Here is a 20,665-nt window from a genome sequence, read left to right as displayed (position 1 = left end):
GACTCGTTAAACCGGTCCCGTGTGCATGACGAAGGCTGATTTTCAAAAAGTTTATTTTTAAAAAAAGATAAAAATATTTTTATGTTTTTCATATAAAAAATCGAAAGTTTTTGATTTTTGTATTTTTTAAAAATGCAAAATTTCAAAATCGGGCTTCGTCATGCACACGGGATATGTCTTGCGAGTCTTCACCCAAAATTTCAGCCAATTTTGTCTATCCCATGTCGAGATATCGTGGCACCCGTAAATCAACTCGGTGTTCAGAGAAAAACGCTCGCAAAGTTTGACAGTTCGCTTTGCGCATGGCAAAATTTTCAGCTAAAATCGCCTGTAACTTACTTTAATCATAAAATATCTTCATGAAACTTTCAGGAGTGATAGAAAATCATCTTTTATGTTGATTCAATAAATTTTCTGTAATATGAAATTTTGTGATTTTCTACATGTATGTAACCCCTTAAGGAAATGCCGTAAATAAGAAAAAGTATGTGGCCAGTCGAGTCCAGATATTTATTTTAGTGGACAGGGAGTTTAGAGGGAAAGTAAGACCTCAAAATGTTCTAATTTATCATCACCAATAATGACAATGCTAGAATGTTCATTATAGCACTTTTATACGGGCTTAAAGATTAAAAAGTGGCACTTGTATAGAAAAGCCAAGAGGTATTTCTCGAGATTTTCCAAAGTTTGAAATTTTTCTTGTCGCCCTAGTGGTGAATCAAGCTAAGAAACTTGATATATTTAAATTGAACGGATTAAAAATTGGAAATCTTCATTATATTCCAATGTACTCTACTTTGGCACGTTTGACCTGAATTCGACACATCACGTTATCAATAACCCCCCAGGGCGCCAATTTTTCATAACCGATTGCCAATCTACAAGGTGTTAATTGCCGGACAATTACAACTCGATTAATCGTTTGTTAATCACAGCGAAGGGTCATTCGCAAAAACGTGCCTCCCCAAAAGCTAGAGGAATCAATCACGCGTCATCGCGAGTTCAATGCCGTCAGTATAAACAATGAAAGAGTATTGCAAGTGCCGACCAAGTGGAGGAAACATCTGCTCTGTGGGGACGCACGGTAGCACGACATGGGGGGAGACCCCCAAGTAGGCGAGCGTTACAGTCTAGCCAACAAGTTGACGAGAGACGACTCAGCGCTGCCTTTAGGGTAAAGCCGGCGATAGTTGATTTTGAAAGGATGACAAGTTAGAGTGAAACTGTCAAAGTGCCATAATGGCGTCGTTTTTGCTATAAAATCTTTAAAGGGTATCAACATTCGCTGTTTGACTTTACATTAGCTATGAAATGAGAAGGTCTTACGTTGACGTTGGGGAATTTTCTCTCATTTTCTCAGCTTGGAAGAGAGAACGGCTCGAACAATGTGCTCTTCTCGCGGTTAAGGATCCTGTCCTGTCGACGCCAATTCCATTCATCAGTTTCAGTTTGAACGTAGAGCAGAGCAGTCGCGACTGTTCTGAACCCTAAGTACAAGCAAAGGGATTCGTCACGTCTGAGGCCAGCAAGTGTGTCTGTGGCCAAGATTTTTCCGTTACAAATCTAGGTTAGGATTTGCGACAAGAGGGGTGCGACAAGTGAAGTGAAGTAAATCATAATTTCGTCGTCGTCGCCGTTGACTTGACCATCCAAGTGGGGGTGGTGATGACCGTGAGAGTGCTACCGACTGCTCGCTGTTGGATTTAATTAGAATTTCTGGTGTAATTGAGCCAAAACGGCGAAAGTGTCGCGAGAGCGTCGACCATGAACCGCAGTGTTGACAGCGTCTGACGAAATCGAAACCTCGCGATCCTTGGCAGTCTTTGTCCACCAGCGTGGAACACGCACAAAGAAGATGGGCAGGATGAAGACTACTCTACTCAGTGGCCTATCGCTACTGTTGCTGATAGGAGTAGCCCTTTGTACTCCCGGGATAACCGCCTCACCAGGAGCAGTGACTCATCGTGTAGACTTCGACGAGCGAGCACCAGATGTTGGTAAGTTTTGCGGAGGAGGCTCGTCCCGGTGTCGCCAGCATGGCGAGTCACATCCTTTCTTTCCCCCCGTGCTGCTTTCTCGACACGTCTTGGAGTCAAAACAACGAAACGTGCTGCGTTGGATATCTTGTACGGGAGCAGGCGGAGCAGAGCAGTGGAGGCACGCTCTAATAAAAGAGTCCGATCGGCAGACTTGGCCGTTTCCTCGGTTTCCAGATAACGTGACGAAAAGGGAGAGTCAAATGAAGGAAAAAAAACTATGTCGTCTAGCCTTATGGTGTGTAGTTTGTGCGAAACGCAGTTTGAAGCTTTCCTTTGGAAGTTTTATCAGGAACATCAATCTTTCTTTTTATGACAAACACATTTTTTTTTGCAAAATGAATGCATCTTATTTTTGGATTGCTATCGAAATTGAGGATCTATTTAATTCGATTATGTTAAACTTTAGACTTGGGTTGGAAATGCCAAATTTTTCATGTGTGAGCCAGAATACAGGTTAATCATATTCTGTGCCAGATTAAGCCAGTTTTTTTCAAATTCAAATTTTGATGTAACTTCGCTCGATTAAGTAATCTTGCAAACTAACGTGAAATTTCCTGATGATTCCGAATAGTGTCAAAATGGCACATAATGCGTTACAGCATTGCCTTGGCGTTCTCGATTGCGAGATTCCTACTCGAAACTAGGTGTCCGAAGGCTTGATCGTTGATGCAATTGCAAACCTCTTTTTACACCTAAGCTTCCATCCACCCCGGGATTCGAACTGACAACCTTTGGATTGTTAGTCCAACTGCCTACCAGCGACTCCACCGAGCCAGGACTTAGGGAGACGACTCCTGCACCTGGACAGAGCTAACGACCTTACCTCTAGGTTAGACCGGGGCCAACATTTACTTCCCCGTCCGACGGAAGGCGTGATCAGACAAATCTCGTCTCGAAAAATGCCACCGGGACCTTCTGGGATCGAACCCAGGGTGAGAGGCAATCACGCTTACCCCTACACCACCTGGCTAAGTTTTTGAGTATGTTACGTAAAATTTTCCGAGGAATCCGATAAAAATATTTTCAGACATAGGCTCTTTGGTCCAGACACGGTCAAAACGCCATTTTAAGTTTTCATACGACTCTTTCAAATGTTTGGCTGGCTTTTTTTTGGTTCACAAATTATTTTTCCTTGAAAGGCCAACTAACCACCTTTCATTTGCATTTTAGACAGCTAAAATCGGTTGAAATGGAGTGAAGTTATCATTTTTTTTTAAAATGTGGTTTTAGCGAAAATTGACGAAAATGGAACACCCTAACACGGTGTAGGTCGCCTTAATGGCCAAACAAAAAAGTACGGGTCTAATTATTTTGGCCAAGGAACTACCACAAAAGTTTTGAGCCCGATACGAGAACTTTTTTTTTCGGTTTGTGACCTTTTCAAATGGAATTGTTGTGATTGCTATTTTATGATTTGTGCAGGTTGAATCAGATGAATAAGCTGCCAACCTGGGTTAATAAAAAAATGATTCCATCGGAAAAAAATGATTATGACAGGTTGCTTGAAAGAATTGCACTTAACAAGCATCGACTAACACATTGCGTATTTCAATTACGAAAATTGTAGTACCCAAACAAATATAGGTCATCGCTGAAATTTCCAAAAAGGTAGTTCTTCCCATTTTCGCCATTTTTCCGTTTAAACACCATTTTATTCACCATTTTGGGTATGTTATGTAAAACATGCAGAAAAAACCTGAGAATACCTGGATCAGTTTTCCAAGGTATGATTTTTTTTTGAAAAATACGGAAATCGTTAAAAACACGCACATTTTAGGACCAACCATTGCGGGTAGGATCACCCTAATCACCAAACAAAAAAAAGTATATAATATTTTGACCTAGGAACTCCCATAACAAATCGCTGTTATGGTATGCACAGCTTTTATGATTTTGAATATAATTACATCACATTACAATCACACAATTTTTCGGGAAATCAATTTTCCACCTAATTTTGTGATCTGAACCACTGTGCATTGCCAAGATTGACACTGCTCTTTATTAGTCTGTCAAGAAAGTTTATCTGACACTAGAACATAATAGTTTAAAGTTCTCGGGAATCTGTCTTTCAACAAATTCTATATCAAATACATTCGAACTTTGACATTCCTGGTACTAAAGCTCTCAATCAAGTGCAAAACAAGAAATTCTCCACCTTCAGTTTGCACAATTTATGCTGACTAATGGCTCAACATTGCACCCGGCAACATCGAAACCAATCCACTTTCAAACGTCGGCCGTGGTTTCCACATCTCGGTCGGAAGGAAGCTAAAACTATGCTTACTGGGTAAGGAGAAGGATGTGGACGTCATGCGCTGCATTTATGCAAAACGTTTTCTAGCTTCCCGTCTGTGTGCTTTTATAAACCGACGTATTTATGGATCTTTTTGTGATAACAAATTGCGATGTGACCGGGCACTTTTTTGTGCAGGCTCGATTTTCCGGAACGTCTGGGCAATCTGTTGAACTTTCTTGCCATATGGATGTTTTTGGCTTCAAGTTGAGTGGTTTTCGTTCCAATGAAAATAAGATTCTAGATAAATTGTTTGCTGTAATTGTTAGAGATGTTGTTACAAATAATGCCAAGAATTCATTTCGGTCTTTGGAAGCGCAGTTGGAACCTGATTGATTATTTCAGACTAATGAGAATAGTTCATGGCCAAGCTGCGATGGAATTATCTAAAATTTCATTTTCACAAACGTTTTTTTTCTCTACGACCAAAGAAGGACGAAAAGCTCACCCAAACACTTAAAAAATCATTTTTTTTCTCACTTAAAAAAAGTATATTCGATAGAAGAAGCGATTTAAGTTCTTACCGAAAATTTTGGTGTTGACTTTATGAACTTTCATTTCACCGATATTTTTTCCAGAGAGAAGAGAAACTCAGTCTGTCATTGTAAACAGGTTTTATATTTTACAATTAACAATTTTAGTCAAAAATCCATTAACGTGCGTTGTATGAAATACCATAAAAACCACATTTGTTTCCTCTCTGAGTTGTTTGTCGATAATCGAATCGAGTTTTACGTCAAATGGTGCGACTGAATTACACTTTTAAATTCAAAGCTTGTTTTTGTATTTTTTGTGCTGTTAACAAGCCACGTGCACTTACTTTCAAATCACCGCGTAATTAACGAATGAACCGTACAACATCCATGGCCGAACGGCTCCCATCAGTTGCAAAGTAATCACGCAAAATCGTCTTCGACAGCAGCCGTGTTCTTACAAGAAGATCCCACCAGACCAGGTTTTTGCTCTAGTCGTCTGAACGACGTGCCCCGAAGGGTATCTCTCAGTCTGGCACCGAACTTCCTTTTTTTTCTATTCCAACGAAAACTGAAATTCTAGCGATTCATGCTTTAAAATCGTGACACGGTGACTCATATATCTCGCAGCAGCACCTGAGTGTCTCAGTCCAGTGTGGTGCCGTGATGCACCGAGGCAAAATGGTAAATTTTCCGTTTCAGAAGGGAAAAGACCCCCTCGCGCACCATTTTCCCGATGACGTGGCGCGCTCGTAAGTTAAACTGCCAGATGGTTAGAGTGAGCACTCTCAATTTACGGTGGTGGGGTTGGTCAGTTTTGTGATAGTTACGTGCAGAGTTGTCTTAATGACACTACTGATTCGTGGAATTGGCGATTGCGTCACTTTGCTAGATTTTAATGCTTTCAGAATAGAAAATTATGTACGTGGTTGAAAATATATTGAACATAATTAACATAATGTAACATAAAAGCAAGTAAAGTGTATACGTCACTTTGTCGCACGTAACTTAAAACTTATTGACAGAGTGACAGATTGACAGAATATAATACTATATTTCTTGACTTTTTTTTGATAAGGTCCTATAAACAAATGTAAACATTGAGTGTATCCCGCTTACTCCGATGGACTTTGACATAAGGTGTGAAAGGGATACACTCAATGTTTACATTTGTTTATAGGACCTTATCAAAAAAAAGTCAAGATTTGTACTTACCCCAACAGCTACATCAAAGTTGTTCTCAAACGACTGTTTGGTACATCAACCCTGAAGTCCGTAATTGAAAGCTCCTCCAACAATACTCAGTTTCAAGCAGATTTGCAACTTTATTGCTCACAACTGGCACCGTTCCCTTAAAATTACCCTCCATAAACATCAACTTTACTGACTGCACAGCACATTTCGCCCTGGGATGGCTTCTTTCCCCCCGAGGGAACATCCTGCGCAGCGAAAGGGGTTTCTCCTCGCCATTTTAGACTTTTTTTTCGGTACGAAACAGCTGATCAACTTCAGCGTAGCGTCCTGGTTGGCATGACTACCGTCGTAGTAGTCCACGCTCTCTCCACTCCTTAGATGCTCCGACGAGCAGAGAGCATGATGAGAGTTTGCTCGTCCGCTCAATTTTATGAATAATATAACAGAAAATGCATTAGCAATCGAATAAAGTACAAAGTTTTCAATTTTATTTGAACAATTCGCAAGCGGACGAACCCTAGAAGTGGTTGCTCGTTAAAATCAGATTCCGATAGACAACAAAGCACCGCGGTTGACTGACCCTTTGACTCAGCTGACGAGTTCGATGTCTTTATGCCAACATCAGTTGGTAGAACTCTGCCACTGCTCGGGGTACGCCCATGGTCTTAAACGTTCCAAATTAGCATCACCAATTGCCACCATCATCATCACCATTTCCAAGGAAAGTTTGCCTTGGGTTCTCAGTCCGTTCTTCTTCGTTTCTTTGATTTCAGCTGGGCCAGCTGCTGCTGCTGCTGGCAATGACCGGATTCCGATAGCGCCGAAAGTGGAGCACACGCGACTCGGCAATGGCACTGGTGCCACCCTAACCTACAGCCTGGACGACGACCGGACCGTCGTGGTCGAGCTGCGAGAACGGTTACCGCACAGGACCTTCTTGGAGCGGCAAGGCCAACGGCGCAACGAGCCACCGATTGTGGAGTATTTTGACGAACGGTGCTACTACCAGGGTTGGATCGTGGGCAGGCCCGGCAGTGCCGTGGCGCTGTCGACTTGCGAAGGGCGCGTCCGCGGGACGGTGCTGGACCTTGACGGGACATACTACATCGATTTCGATGAGGCCAGCGGGGGTCATTACGTTCAGAGGTGACGAGAAGCGGTGATTGTGGTTCGAGGAAACATTCAACTAACATCTTTTTATTTTAGGTTGAATGACCCTGAGGGTGCTGGCAGAGCTAAAAGGAGTATGACACCCAAAATGATAACCGGACCGTTTAACGCGAACCGACATTCGAAGTACGTCGAACTAGTTCTTGTTGTGGACAATTCACTGTACCGGAAGTTCAACTCGGACGTCTGGGAAGTGCATCGCTACTGCACCGACATCGTGAACCACGTAAACATGGTAGCCTCAAACCTAAAACCTCGTATTCGCCAAACGTCTTAATCTAACGTTTTATTTCAGTTGTTCAACCAGCTTAACATTTTCGTCGCCCTTACCGGCATCGACGTGTGGGATCGTTACGACAAGATCCAGGTCAGTCAACGGGCAGACGACACGTTAAACAACTTCTTGCAGTACCGCCGGAAGGAGTTGCTCCGTAACCATCGGAATGATCACGCGCAACTACTGACGGCGGTTGAGTTCCAAGACCACGTGATCGGGAAAGCCAAACTGGGTGGGATGTGCACCAGCAACAGTTCCGGAGCGGTCATAGTGGTCCATACGAACAACATCGGAATTCAAGCGGGGACGCTGGCCCACGAGATGGGCCATAGCTTCAACATGGAGCACGATGTGGACGGAGAGTGCCGGTGTCCGGATCAGAAGTGTATCATGACGGCGACGGTAACCGGACGGTCACTGAAGCACTGGAGTTCGTGCAGCGTAGAACAGCTGTCGCTGGCGTTCAGTCGGGGGTTGAACCACTGCCTGAAGGATCGTCCGGATGTGGTGTATTCGGCGAGTTGTGGCAACGGATTCGTTGAAGAGGGGGAAGAGTGTGACTGTGGATTGGAAGAATCCTGTGATAATCCGTGTTGTGATGCAAAGCTCTGTCGGTTGAAAAGCGGAGCGGTTTGTGCAACTGGAGAGTGTTGTGAATTGACGAGTTGTCAGCTGAAGCAGGCAGCGACCGTTTGTAGGGCGGCACATTCGGAGTGCGATCTGCCAGAGTACTGTACGGGAAGTTCGGAGCACTGTCCAAGGGATGTGTTCCGGAGGGATACGGAGAGTTGCGCGGATGGTAAAGCGTACTGTAGTAATGGAGAGTGTAGAACGCGGGACGATCAGTGCCGGCTGCTGTGGGGACCTTCAGGGAAGTCTTCGGATGATGCGTGCTACGAGGTGAACGTCAATGGGACAAAGTATGCAAACTGTGGGTACGACCGCGATACTCACAGCTTCCGGAAGTGTGCGGAGCGTGACGTTATGTGTGGATTGTTGTTCTGCCATCAGCTGAATGACAACCGGCTTGAGTTTGGGCTGCGGGTGTTCACCGAGGAACGAATTGGAAGAGCTCGAAAAGGTCGGGAGATGGTGGAGTGTCATGCAGCGTTCATTGATCTAGGTGACGCTAAACAACCATCGTTGGTTCCGGATGGAACAGCTTGTGGGGAGAACCGGATGTGCTACCAACAACATTGTTGGGACGTGGACAGCCTAAACGAGCGTGGAGTTGGAACTCCCTGCGAAAAGGACTGCAGTGGTCATGGAGTGTGCAATAGTGAAGGTCACTGCCATTGTGACATAGGGTACGCTCCCCCCTTCTGCGAGCACTCCGGATCCGGAGGATCCCTGGACAGCGGTCCAGCTTCCAGAGGTTCCTACCTCGCACTTCTTATCACCCTCGTCATCGTCGGAGTCGTGGTAACCACTCTCTTCTTCGCCTACATCATAATCCGTTTCTGCAACCCGGATCGCTGCCGAACCCCTCTCAAAATCTCCGGCTACCGGTCCCCAAGCAGCCGCGGCAGCCGCCACAAACTGGTCGCCACCGTATCATCCAACTCGGCCGTAGTCCGGGACATTTCCGCACCCAAGCTGTGCTCATCCACGAGGGATATCGAAGGCCCTCAATTTACCCCAATTGCAAGACTGAAAAATACGCACAATGTGGCGTCTTCACCACCGGCGGTTGTCAACAGCGTTGTGTCGGTGCGTTCCGTTGGTCAACCTTCGGTTGGCTACAAAACGTACGTGGCACCTCCGGTGCCCAGTAGTCCACGGCGCCTTCCCAAGCCTCCCTATCCGAGCTCAGGAAGATACTCGTGAGCGGTTGCTTTTACCCAAACATACCTCGTAACTATCTCGACTAACTAATCTTATCGTGTAACATTTTAGGTGTAGTTTTGTAGCTTTTTTGATACCAATCGTATTTTTAGCTGTTTGTGCTGTATGTGAATCTGAATGTGTACGAAAACGAAAAGGATATAAAATGGGAAGGATGTGCGCGCGAAGCGAGCGGATAATAAAGTCTAGTCACACGTGGTCGTGCATAGCGACGCACGTTATGCGGCTCTAGTACGTAACGGAAGGGTGTTATTTTACTGAACGCTTCGAAAGCTCCTTTGATTTGAGGTAACGCTGTTCCGCGATAAATTTCATACTACGATGAAATTTCACTGCAAATGTAAAGGCATGTTTAAGCTTTGGTGTTATTGGTATTGGTGAAATCATGAATCAGTCTGATGTAGTGGTACAGTTTGTTATTTTAAACCAAACTTACTGATTAAATGTCGATATTCCTTGAAATTTTCTCAAAATTCTTTCGACTTCTGTATCAATGCATTTGAAAATGAATGCTCAACATTACCATTATGTTTTGAATGCAATTGACAGAATGAAAGATAATTGACAGCTTGACAGTTTGAAAAATAACACACATTTAACTCTATTGTACTTACCTGAAATTTAATATCTCCAGACCCAGATTGACAAAAAGCGTATTTGTAAGTCTTTTTTGAAGTCTGTTATTGAAAAGTCGTCTATAATTATTTTTTCAAGCAAACATAATTTTCAATGTCCGTAGATTTTTGATTGGCTGTTTAGTTTTTAAAAAGTGGATAAGGATAACTCATTCAGTGACATCAAGTTATATCACTTATCGTGAGATCTAATTGCTTGTTTGTTTGCTAATTCATTTACCTTAACCTGCAATTAAGTCAGCTGACCACGCTATAGTGCGCTAGTGAGGTTTCTCGTCAATCAAGATTGAAAGTGTTTTTGGATACTTTCACCGTGCTGTCACTGACTGACAGATAACTATTAAATCACCTGCCAGCACTGTCTTCGCCGCTGTATTCGTGCAAAATAGTATTTCTTATTCATAGGATTGGTTCAATCTGGTCAATGAAGTATGAGTGTATTTCGTGTCCGTATTCACCAAATTTTGAGGTTAAATTTTCTTACGTCAAGAAATGAACATGTATTCGTGAGATCCGTTCAAAATAACTCAATTCTCTTCTATTCTCTCTGTTGTGGTCGAGTTCGTACGCAGACATGCCAGTCGGACTCGGATAGCTTCAGATGTGAAGCGTTAGCGTTCGAGAGCGGACGTGTCCGACGGCGGTTCCGTGTGTTTCAGTACTATTACGGCTGTATTCGGTGATGGTTAATGGTACTCCTTTGGTAGCCGATTCGTTTTTTTTTCTTGTGTTTACGGTGAAGAAGTCAACGTTCTGAGCCGAGAGGCCGCGAGTAAGCAGTGCTCGGAATCGTGGTTATACATAGAGGAAGAGAGGTTGCGTTGGATGTAAGCGCCTCCCGAGGGTTGTATTGGTGGAAGTGCTGGAAGATTGATTACTACTCAAGTTTTCGGAAAGTGTGGTATAAGGAGGAAAAGAAGCTGCAAATGCATTCGGTCATGCTGCAGGGTGTGTGCGGGCAGTTGCACTACATTTGAGAGATCATGGGCACGGCGACTTTTCCGTCGTTGGTGGTGCTGCCGCCGATGAAAACAAAGAAGCATAATACCACTACCACTACCGGGGGAAGTGTCGTGGCCACCAGCACCACTACAGCGAAAAAAGTCCGAAATAATCCGAAGAAGAACCTATGGAATAACAACAGTCCTGCTGGAGTGCTGGATCATCGGTTGCTGGCAATGGGGGTCCCAAGCGACCCTGAAGTGTCGTCGTCGTTGTCGCCTTTGGGGCAATGCAGTATCCAGCTGTTGAACGGTAGCAGCAGCAGCACTGGCCAGCATCCGGCGACAGAGCGACGGCGAATGTCGGAAGCCGAGCGGAGACATCGCTGGCGACGGCAGTGTTCCTCAACTGGGGGGCTTCGTTGGGGAACGTCGATGGCGGTGGGTGTGTTAGTGTTTATCGTAGTATTTATTGATCTATTTTGTGCGAGTGCATCGTCATCGATTCATAGCGGTAGTAGCGGCAGTCATCGAACGCTGGAACATGCTGCAGTAGAAGCAGCGCTAGCAGATCTTAGACTTTCGGAGATTTATGGAAAAGGTAAGTCGCGCTGTCAAAGTCGTCGACATTTCTGTAAAACTATTCCCGCAAGGGGAAGGAGGGTACGCTCTGTCTAATCGATATTTCAATTCGGTAGCTCAACGGAATAGTTTAGGTGGGGAGAATGGAAAGAATGCCGAGTGTGGCTAGAATTTATAACTAGGAATTTTTGGAGACTCCGTGCCGTGCGCTGTAGGGCTGCTGATTTATGATGAGTTTTTGTTTTTGAGGTGGTATGAGCTCATCCATTCTTGGATAAGCTGGGGCTTGAGAAGAATAGAATGGTAGTTGTTTTTCTTTTTTTTGGAAACAAAAGTTCGTTGGTCTTTGAAGTGTGGCGTTTCGTTCTCACGATTATTGCAGCGTTCTTTTGTTTGGTTTCAGTTGATGGTATCATAAATCGATAAAATTTAAACAATTGATAATATGCTAATTTTGTATATTTCAAATAACGGATAATGATGAACAATCGATGCAGTAGAGCTTCCTTATTGTTGTTTTCCACAGTTTATTTATAGTCATAAATTTGCTAGGCAATATTCTTGAGTAAGTAAAAAGCCAATCTTCCAAAATGAAACTATTTTACCATTTCAATTCAATTCAATTCGGTTTTATTTGTGAATAATCAAGTTACAATGAGTTCATTTAGGTGCACAACAGAGTTTTGGTGTTCCTTTCAGCTGTGTTTAAATCGTTATTCAATCGAAAAATTATTACTTATAACTATGGAATAGACAAGAGTAAGAAAAAGTTTTCAAAAAACTTACAGAAAGTGCAATAGGAAAAGGATAGATAGAGAGAAAGCTTAAAACTAGATCACAGACAAAAATAATCAATTATAGATGTGCTTGATCATCAGCTCCCCGAGGGCCAGAAATTGCTCCGCCTTGTTACGGCAGCTCCGAAACCGCGTCATCATCTCCCCCGCGAGAGCAAAGAACTCCGGCAGGGAAAAGAGATCTCCCCCGGTGACTCCTTGCTGGGCCGCATCGCCGCTACCGGCAGCGACCACGCTGGCAAACGAACGCCCCCATCCAGGAGGGATCGCTGGGTTGTCCGCTGGAACCGTACGCTGTCCAGCTGCAGGAACGGCTGCGTTCGTACTTCGCTGAGGAGAGTGAGACGCTGCTGCTTTCTTCTTCCTCTTTTCCTGCTCCTCGAGGTAGGCCTTGCGCGCGACGCATCCGCGGTAATTGCCGGTATGGTTGCCGTCACAGTTCGCGCACTTTACGCGCGGCTTGGTTTGTTCTGCCTTGTCCCCCAAGTCCGCCTTTCGTGGCAGTGCGCACGCCTTCGAGAGGTGCGACTCACCGCACTTCACGCAGCGGGGCCGGAGATTGCAGTTCCGCGAGCCGTGGCCGAATTTCTGGCAACGGTGGCATTGCGCTACGTCCGTCGGGTTCTTGGTGTAAAACCGCCAGTTTACCCAAAAACCGTCCAACGTCTTAATCCGCCGCAGGTCTTGGATCTTGACGGTGCCGCGGTCGAAGTACAACAGGTACAGGGTATGCGTACCCGTGACTGTTGTCTTTCGCGAGAGCACTTTTATCTCCCGTGGCTTTATTCCCGCGTTCGAGAGGTGTCGCTTCAGGTCGGTAATCGGACGGTCTTGGTAACCCTGCAAGACCACCTTAACAGGGGGCTTCTCTGGGTCGTATGTGTAGAAGTTGAAGTTGCTACGCTTCAGTTCTTCAAGCACCAGGTCGAAATCTTTTCTGTTCAGTGTGATCACTTGCACTGCCGACTTACCGATTTTCAGACAATATCCGAGGCCTTCCAGCAACTCGTCAACATCGTCCGCCAACGTGTCCAAAACAAAAATTGGAGGTGGTCTTCGTTCCGTTGGAGAATTGATCTTTTTTGACTTCGGCACTTTTTTCCGTGCACGACCATCATCGTCGTCGTCGTCGTCGGTAGTGCTGCTACCGTCGGTGTTGTTGTTGTTGTTTTCTTCGTCGTCGCTCAGCATCTGGAACTCGTTCCTGATGGGGATGTTGGCGGATGTTGATGTGCCGCTGGTCGTGGCACCGGAAGTACCGAAACGGGTTCGCACTGGTGATCTCGGAACATATCCGGGATGTAGTAACTTTTTGTCGATTCCTTCTGCGCTCACTCTCCCCTGCGCGATGGCGGTCGACACGGCGTTGGTTTGTTTACCTTTTTGCACACGGCCGGTAGACGAACTTCGCGGGTTTTTCGAGGCCGCACTCGAACTGCCACGGCCACGGCCGGCCCTTGGCATGCTGGTGGAGCAAACTCGCGGCTAATCACGGTAAACTACGGCGAAAAAAATCGAAAAAACGATGGAGCACTGAGCACTTGACTGCTGCTTGCTCTCGTGCGTACACGGAGGTCGTATTTTACCATTTTTAATGAAGACATTCAATGAAACGTAAATCTCAATGTTTTGGTAAATTTCGGATGAAAGTACAAACATAAAAGTAACACTTTTGTCCGAGTTAATTTTTGCAAACTTTTATGATAAAAGTAGGTTACTTTTAGTGTTGCAATATGTTTTCTTTATGTGAAGGTCAATTATAATTTCCTGTGTTGATGATATTTTTTTAGCATGTTTGAGCTCGTTTAAAAATAATTCGAATGTTAGTAATTTTTATGTTTATTGTTTTATTATTTTTAATTTTTATATTTTATTTCAAAAAGAGAGCAAGTTTCACAACGGAGTTGCAAAAAAAAATAATTAACAGCTTTTGTCAATATTGCAAACTTTAAACTATAACAAATTATATTCGTATTTTTTTCAAAAACATTTTTAAAAATTGAGGGTGTGGGGCAACATTTTTAATTTTACGAAAAAAAAAATCATTGCAAAAACATGTCACTTAGGATTGGGAAAAACGAGGAAGCAATTTAAAACGTTATTTTTCGTAATTTTGTTTTCGTTTGTTAAGGGACGGTCCATAAACAATGTGGGAACTTTTTTGAAAGGTCGGAACCTCCCCACCCCCCCGCCCTCCTCCGTCGTTTTCATACAAAACAACTCTAATTTGTATGGAGCGTGTAGAAGCGCTGAACCCCCCTCCCTCATAAAGTGTCCACGTGGTTTATGAATTGTTCCTAAGCTTGGAGCAATATTTGTAATCACAGGGCTTGAAAATACTGTTTTGATTATCCGAAGGTTTGTATGGGACTTCGGATGATCGAATTAAGATAAAAAAATTATCGTATTTTTTTATTTTCTTATTTTTAATATCCAATTCCAGTTCTGCGACCTCATTTTAGTCAAATTTGAATGGTTGATGGCATATTAAATTAAAAATCTCTTGTTAGTGCCATAGTTATAGAAATAATTGTTCCAAAATGGATTATGATGCAACACACAGCTGAAAGGAACTCCAAAACTCTGTTATGAATTGCAAAAGAACTGATTGTATCTCGATTATTCACCAATAAAACCGAATTGAATTGAATTAAATTAAAAATGCCTTTCTCAATATTTCAATAAATCACTCTAGAGTAGTTTAGGGATCATACTTAAGCTCAACAATAAAAAATAATACAACGATTTTTTTTTGTGATTCGATTATCCGAAGTAAAATTTTGCAAAGGCCTTCGAATAATCGAGTCTGGACTGTATAGACCATTCAACATTTTTTTGTTTTTTTTTTTTTTTTTAAACAAGGCTTAAAATTCGATTATATTTTTTTGTAATTCAAATGGTTCTTCCCACTTTAACAGTTCCTCTAAGAAATTCCCCGATCGGAATGTGTTGTTTTCGTTGGTCATCCCAGCCCAAACACACTCATGGTCTATTTTCGGCCACTTTGCTCCAATGATCCAGATTGAGATGACGATGAGTAACGCCTCTTGGCAAGAGATAGATTCGGATCCGTCGAGTCTTTTCGTGATGATTTTGGTTACAATCTTCTGGTACCGTCATCAGGGGTGACGTTGGGTCTGGAGGGTGAGATTGGGTCATACAAATTTCAGCATTTTTGTAAACCCAAGCTCACCCCCAGACGTAATGTCACCTTGATGACGGTACAACATTTTTTTACTGTAGATGGGAAAAAATTGCCATCTGAAAATCTTTTCAGTTATTATTTTATTTGCTCACCAACTAGCTCGACTTAGAACCCCAAATAATCGTACGATGTGTCACAGACTCGTTTCATGTGTGTGTGTGCAGTATGTCACCCGAGAACCCGCAAACGTTGCTGCTCTCCTCATTATGTCCATTAATATTTGCCACACGATCTCTCTCTACTAGCCTGTGGAAACCACTGGGACAGATGAGACGTCCTGATGATGGATGTCGTGCTACCCCTTAATTTATGCAACTAAATGAAACAGCCGGCCGGCCAGCCTGACCGTCATCATCGCCGTTATGGGGATCGAGTTTCAACGGGAGAGTCGGGGAGGAAGACGTCGTCTATTTTCAGCGACCCTGGCAAAACTAAACCGTTGCTTCTCAGCGGGATTCCCCTTTAAAAAATAAGCTCAGGTCAGGTCTGGACCGTGTCAAGATCGATGGGGGTTGTGTTGTGTTGTTTGGTGTTTGTTTGGCAAGGTTGATTTAGTGAGAAGTTGCCCTTGAGATTGTCGTGAAAGGGCGGATGCATATATTTGTTTTGAGTAATATTATCAAGATTCGCTGGCAAAAGTTTGTTGAAATATTCTCACTGTTTTCTTTACCTTGGTTGTTAAACCTTTATTAGGAAACTTAATGCTTCAGTTTCAATTCGTTTAACTAACCCGTTTTTGAATTGTTAACTTTACTAACAAGATATCAAGATCGCGTGACCAGCAAAATTCGCGCAAAAACAATTATTTTCTGCAGATGAGTTTTTAACAGCCGAGAGCCATTTCACCGTTTCTGGCGCTGTCTTCGTTGTCGTTTCCGAGCACTGAGCATTAGTGCTAAAACAACGTCGAGCAAAAAACAGGTACGAAAATCGTAATCGCCCGGAAGGTTAGCCTGTTTGCTCCCGCGAGTGGAACAACCACGGAAGAGCACCGTTTTTCGGTGGTTGCCTCGTGGCTGTAACATCACCGAGACTAGGTGTAGACAGTGGCGTTTCCTCGAGTACGGTTGAAGTTGGGTTTGCCTGTACAGATTTAAACTACACGAGGCCTGAACCACCTTGATACCCGATTAAGCGGGTGAAAATTGTGGCGGTACCGGTTTCAGTCGTGTTTCAGTTTGGTTCTGGAAATTGGACGACCTGCTGCAGGTGCAGAAAGCTAGTCACGTGACGTGATCACGGATCAGAGATTTCATCGCTTGCAGCTTAAAAGTGTGAAGCCGATTATCGAAACCACTGTGGCAGGGGCCGTGCGCTCCAGATTTTGGAATCGTGCTGAAATTGGGGCAGACCTGAGAGGGCATGTCAACGAATATAATTTGAGTATTTGGATATTTTGTCACGAAACTTGATTTTTTTTGACAGGAAAGGCTTCATGGAATATTTGAATATGACAGATTAAACACTTGACCAAGTCGAGTCCACAGACATTTTAAAGAAGAAGAAACACTCAATTATACTTACATGTCTCTGAGTACTCACGTCACACTGGTAATCACTTGCTTTTCACTTTCCACTAATCTGAGCACTTTATTTTTGAGTGGAAACTATAGAAAGGTACCCTTACCCTTACGTCCGCATTAGAGAAGCCTTTTTCGTTATATTAGAAAGAGATTACGCTGAATTAAAATAAATTGATTTGATATGGAAACGAATCATAAAAAAGCTTTGAAAGACCTTAACCCAATCACCGATCGAAAAACTCGGGTCATTAATCTGTGGAAACTTTGTTTCATTTCCTTCATAGCTCGTTATCAACCAAAACCTTTTTTCCAGCCGAAAAGTTCCCCAACTCTCGCTTTCACGAGCCATTACACAAATTGTCCGACAGCGGCAATTATGGGTTTCCTTGCCCCGCAACGTTACTCAATTTGGCAAGTGAAATTACGTGACTCTGTTTTCGACCAAGTTCAAAAACTCTAAACAAACCCCTTTTTTCCGCCAGTAGTGTCAAACTATGTCAAAACTCGTCGTATATTGACGTAATAAATGTCACAACCGGGCTCGTAACTTTTCTTTCCCGTCGCTCGAATCTTCCAGCCCCAGCAGCGGGTTGTAATCATCAGTGTGTTCAAATGTTCACACTACGAGTCGGAACGACCATGTCAGACTTTATCGAGTGCGAGTGAATTTATTACCCACCGGGCTTATGCTGCGCTGTAAAAACACTATACTCGCCTCGCATAGCTTTTTCTTTCTTTGGATGTGTTGTTGTTTCCCCTCCGAACGTACACATAATTTCTTTAGCTTTCACTTTCCGCGTTACACCACCTTCACCTCGCTCGCCGAGGTCTTCGAGTTGTTCTGAGAAGTTTTTACCAGCAGCGTTTGCTCGCAGTCTTCAGCGTTCATCTATGCGCTCGAACTTCTGCGGAACTCTCTTCCACAAAGTTGTGTTTGTTTTCCTCGGCGAAACTCACTTCTGTTTGACTCTGGTTTTCCTGGGACGAGATTCGATGTTTTCACACAACGTAAAACTCAATTAACTCTAGTCGTTTGGAAGGAATTGGTTCGCCGTACGGCGTTGTTTTCTGTTGCCGGGTTGATGTCGAAGCTGATGCAATTACCCAAGGGTCTGGAGATGTCGAGACGCTAGTGATGTTGTGTTTTTGTTTTGTGGGGCCAGAGTGCAGGTTGTTATGCTTAAACCACGACTTCCTGTACGTGCGGTTTCGATGCATCGGCTCTTGAACGTGGCGTGCACGCAATGCACTGCGGAAAAGGGTAATAAACGAAACATTTGTTGGACAAAAGTCTAAATAGAAAAATCAGAAAACTGAAATCTGAAATCTAAATCTCATCGGATAGGTCCTGTGAATAATTTTCAAGAAAAATATATAAGATGATAGGATTTTTTTTAGAGTTTTAAGTTTTTAGAGCACTTAAAAGCGTGAAATTTGAAGAAAGTTGTGCTATGTGTTCCGATTCGCCCCAGATGACGGTGGTAGTTCTCTACGATTTCGCAATCGACTTTTCCAGGTATTGTTTGATTTGGATGAAACTTTGTCCCCTAAGTTTAAAGAAGCAATTTTGCATCATTAGTTTTCCATACAAGTCTCCATACGGGCTGTTCGTAAAAATGGGTTCGTAATTATATGAAAATATCTCGCGGTATCTTGAGATGGAATTTTCTGTTCGATTTGGTCGATAAAGATGTAGATTATAATAAGGACTTTACCCTCTACTGCCCACATTTTTTTTCGAAAATTTTTCTTTTAAGAGAAAAAATAGTTACACGGTAAAAAAAAGTTAACATTTCTTTATTTCACTTTTTTTCATTGAAGTTTTGATTCCCAAAATATGTATTTTTCATTTTTTTAATTTCATTTATATGTTTAAGGAGACTCAATAAGGTATATCTTCTGGTTCCAGAAATATGATTTTCTAAAACAAAAAAAAAATAGAAAAACATCAAAAAATTAAAAAAAAATCAAGACATTATTTTAGAAGCTTATACAATTTTGCAATCGAAAAGTTGTTGTTGTTTATTTTATTTACGTGACTTTAACCTAGAGAGAACATTCGTCATTTGCAATCGAAAAGTACTTTACTGGAATTTTAACATGTTTCATTTATTTTAAATACTTTATAAAGGAAAGCAAACCCTGAAAAAGGTAATTTTGAAAAACCGATACAATTTTCTCTCTGAGACATTGAATATTGAACAATTAGTTTCATAAAGAATTCGAATCGATGACATTAGTTTTTCTAAGTGTTATCCGAGGGAGCGTTATTTTATTACTTAACGCAAAAATTTAGATTTTTGGACTCTCTCTCCCCTTGTAACACAATTTCATACAAATTTTATTTTTTAATGGAGCCTAACACGGCCTTAAACCCCCTCTTCCCAACTGCGTACCGTAATATATGAAAGCTCCCTTAATTAGCCTGTAATTTTCAACTGACGATATCTCGGAAACTTTTGGTTCAATTTTAAATGATAAAAAGGAAACTTTTGTCAAATGAAAATGTGAAAAAGAATAATTTCAAATTTTTTAAACCAGGCAAATCTTTTGAAAGGTAAAAAGATTATTTTTCTCATCAAATGTTTCAGTCCAAATTTTAAATTTATATTTTTTTATTGATGCTTAGGGCTAGAGATTTTTTCACCTCTCCTCCCCTTTATGTTTCCACGGTTATGGATGGCCCCTACACAATAATTCTAAATAAATTTCTGGCGTTTATTTAAGCAGATTTTAGAATACCGTAAAATTGCCGTAAATTGAATTGTTAAAAAGGGAAGAGAGAAAGAAAGGGGGGGGGGGAGAGGGGGGTTCCGGAATTAAAAAATGTCCACTTGGTTTATGGGTGGTCTCATACAGGAAAGTTATTGAAAAAGTTAGTAGTTAGTTTAAGAGTTTAAGACCCCTTGACACGTAATATTGTGAATTCAACTTTGTTTAATTTATAGCTGCTGATTTTTCTTTTTTTTAATTTGCTATCAGTAAATGATGAAGTGAAATTAAATTGTGTTGTTCTAGTAATAAAAAAAAAAAAAATGGGTACATCAAAAAAGTGTAGGCTAAATTTTATTCATGGCAGTTTTTTTCAAACTTTAGTTCTTGATAATTCCAGAAAACTATAAATCATTGCAAAATATATTGTTCTGTGAACCAAATTGAATAAAGAAAACTTTATAAATAATTGGACTATATTATTAATATTTATTTAAATACTTTTGTCACATACAATGTTTAAATCGCCTTTTCAATAAATTTTACATAGTTAAAAATAAAAAAAGCATAAAATGCTATGCGTTTTCGTTGGTTTAACTTTAAATAATGTTCTTTAACTTCCTTTTTTGAATTTTGTGTAATAAACATTCCATTTACATATCAAAGCTATTTTCATCGGAAATTTAAAATTAATCAATGATCTGCATTTCGTAAAACAATAAACAATTTAAAAAAACAATACAAAATTTCTTAAAAAATTAGTTCTAAACTTTTTTTTGCTCGGTTTGTTCATGAGGTCGTATCGAGGTGCTCCGATTGGATGAAACTTTCAGCGTTTGTTTGTCTATACATGAGATGAACTCATGCCAAATATGAGCCCTCTACGACAAAGGGAAGTGGGGTAAAAGGATTGGTTTGACTTTTCCTCATAGCTTTTGAAAATTACTGTTAAACAAGGATTTTTCAAAACCTTAAT

General features: G+C 42.0%; 2 protein-coding genes across 2 annotated transcripts in view; both read left to right on the top strand.

The window, feature by feature from the left end:
* The first annotated feature begins 1,427 nt into the window (after positions 1–1,427).
* Positions 1,428–9,530, top strand: LOC120424629 (disintegrin and metalloproteinase domain-containing protein 12-like). The gene is made up of 4 exons (XM_039588795.2): positions 1,428–1,997; positions 6,776–7,148; positions 7,209–7,407; positions 7,468–9,530. Exons 1-4 carry the CDS (start codon positions 1,856–1,858, stop codon positions 9,274–9,276), a joined length of 2,523 nt encoding a protein of 840 aa, XP_039444729.1. The 5' UTR covers positions 1,428–1,855; the 3' UTR covers positions 9,277–9,530.
* A 1,002-nt stretch (positions 9,531–10,532) lies between these two features.
* The window catches only part of LOC120424633 (uncharacterized), a 53,903-nt gene continuing 43,770 nt past the window's right edge, over positions 10,533–20,665 (top strand). Inside the window, exon 1 of the mRNA XM_039588799.2 lies at positions 10,533–11,471. Within this exon, the coding sequence (XP_039444733.1) occupies positions 10,913–11,471 (559 nt within the window). The 5' untranslated portion in view covers positions 10,533–10,912. The remainder of the gene's footprint in view (positions 11,472–20,665) is intronic.

Source organism: Culex pipiens, chromosome 1 (assembly GCF_016801865.2).
Source record: "Culex pipiens pallens isolate TS chromosome 1, TS_CPP_V2, whole genome shotgun sequence".
NCBI lineage: Eukaryota > Metazoa > Arthropoda > Insecta > Diptera > Culicidae > Culex > Culex pipiens.
The sequence above is the reverse complement of the archived record's forward strand: the minus strand, read 5'-3'. Positions and strand labels throughout refer to the sequence as shown.

Coding starts and splice junctions, on each gene's coding strand:
- LOC120424629 (XM_039588795.2), top strand. CDS start 1,856: ATGGGCAGGATGAAGACTACTCTACTCAGTGGCCTATCGCTACTGTTG. Junction 1,998..6,775: donor CGAGCGAGCACCAGATGTTG/GTAAGTTTTGCG, acceptor CTTTGATTTCAG/CTGGGCCAGCTGCTGCTGCT. Junction 7,149..7,208: donor GGGGGTCATTACGTTCAGAG/GTGACGAGAAGC, acceptor TTTTTATTTTAG/GTTGAATGACCCTGAGGGTG.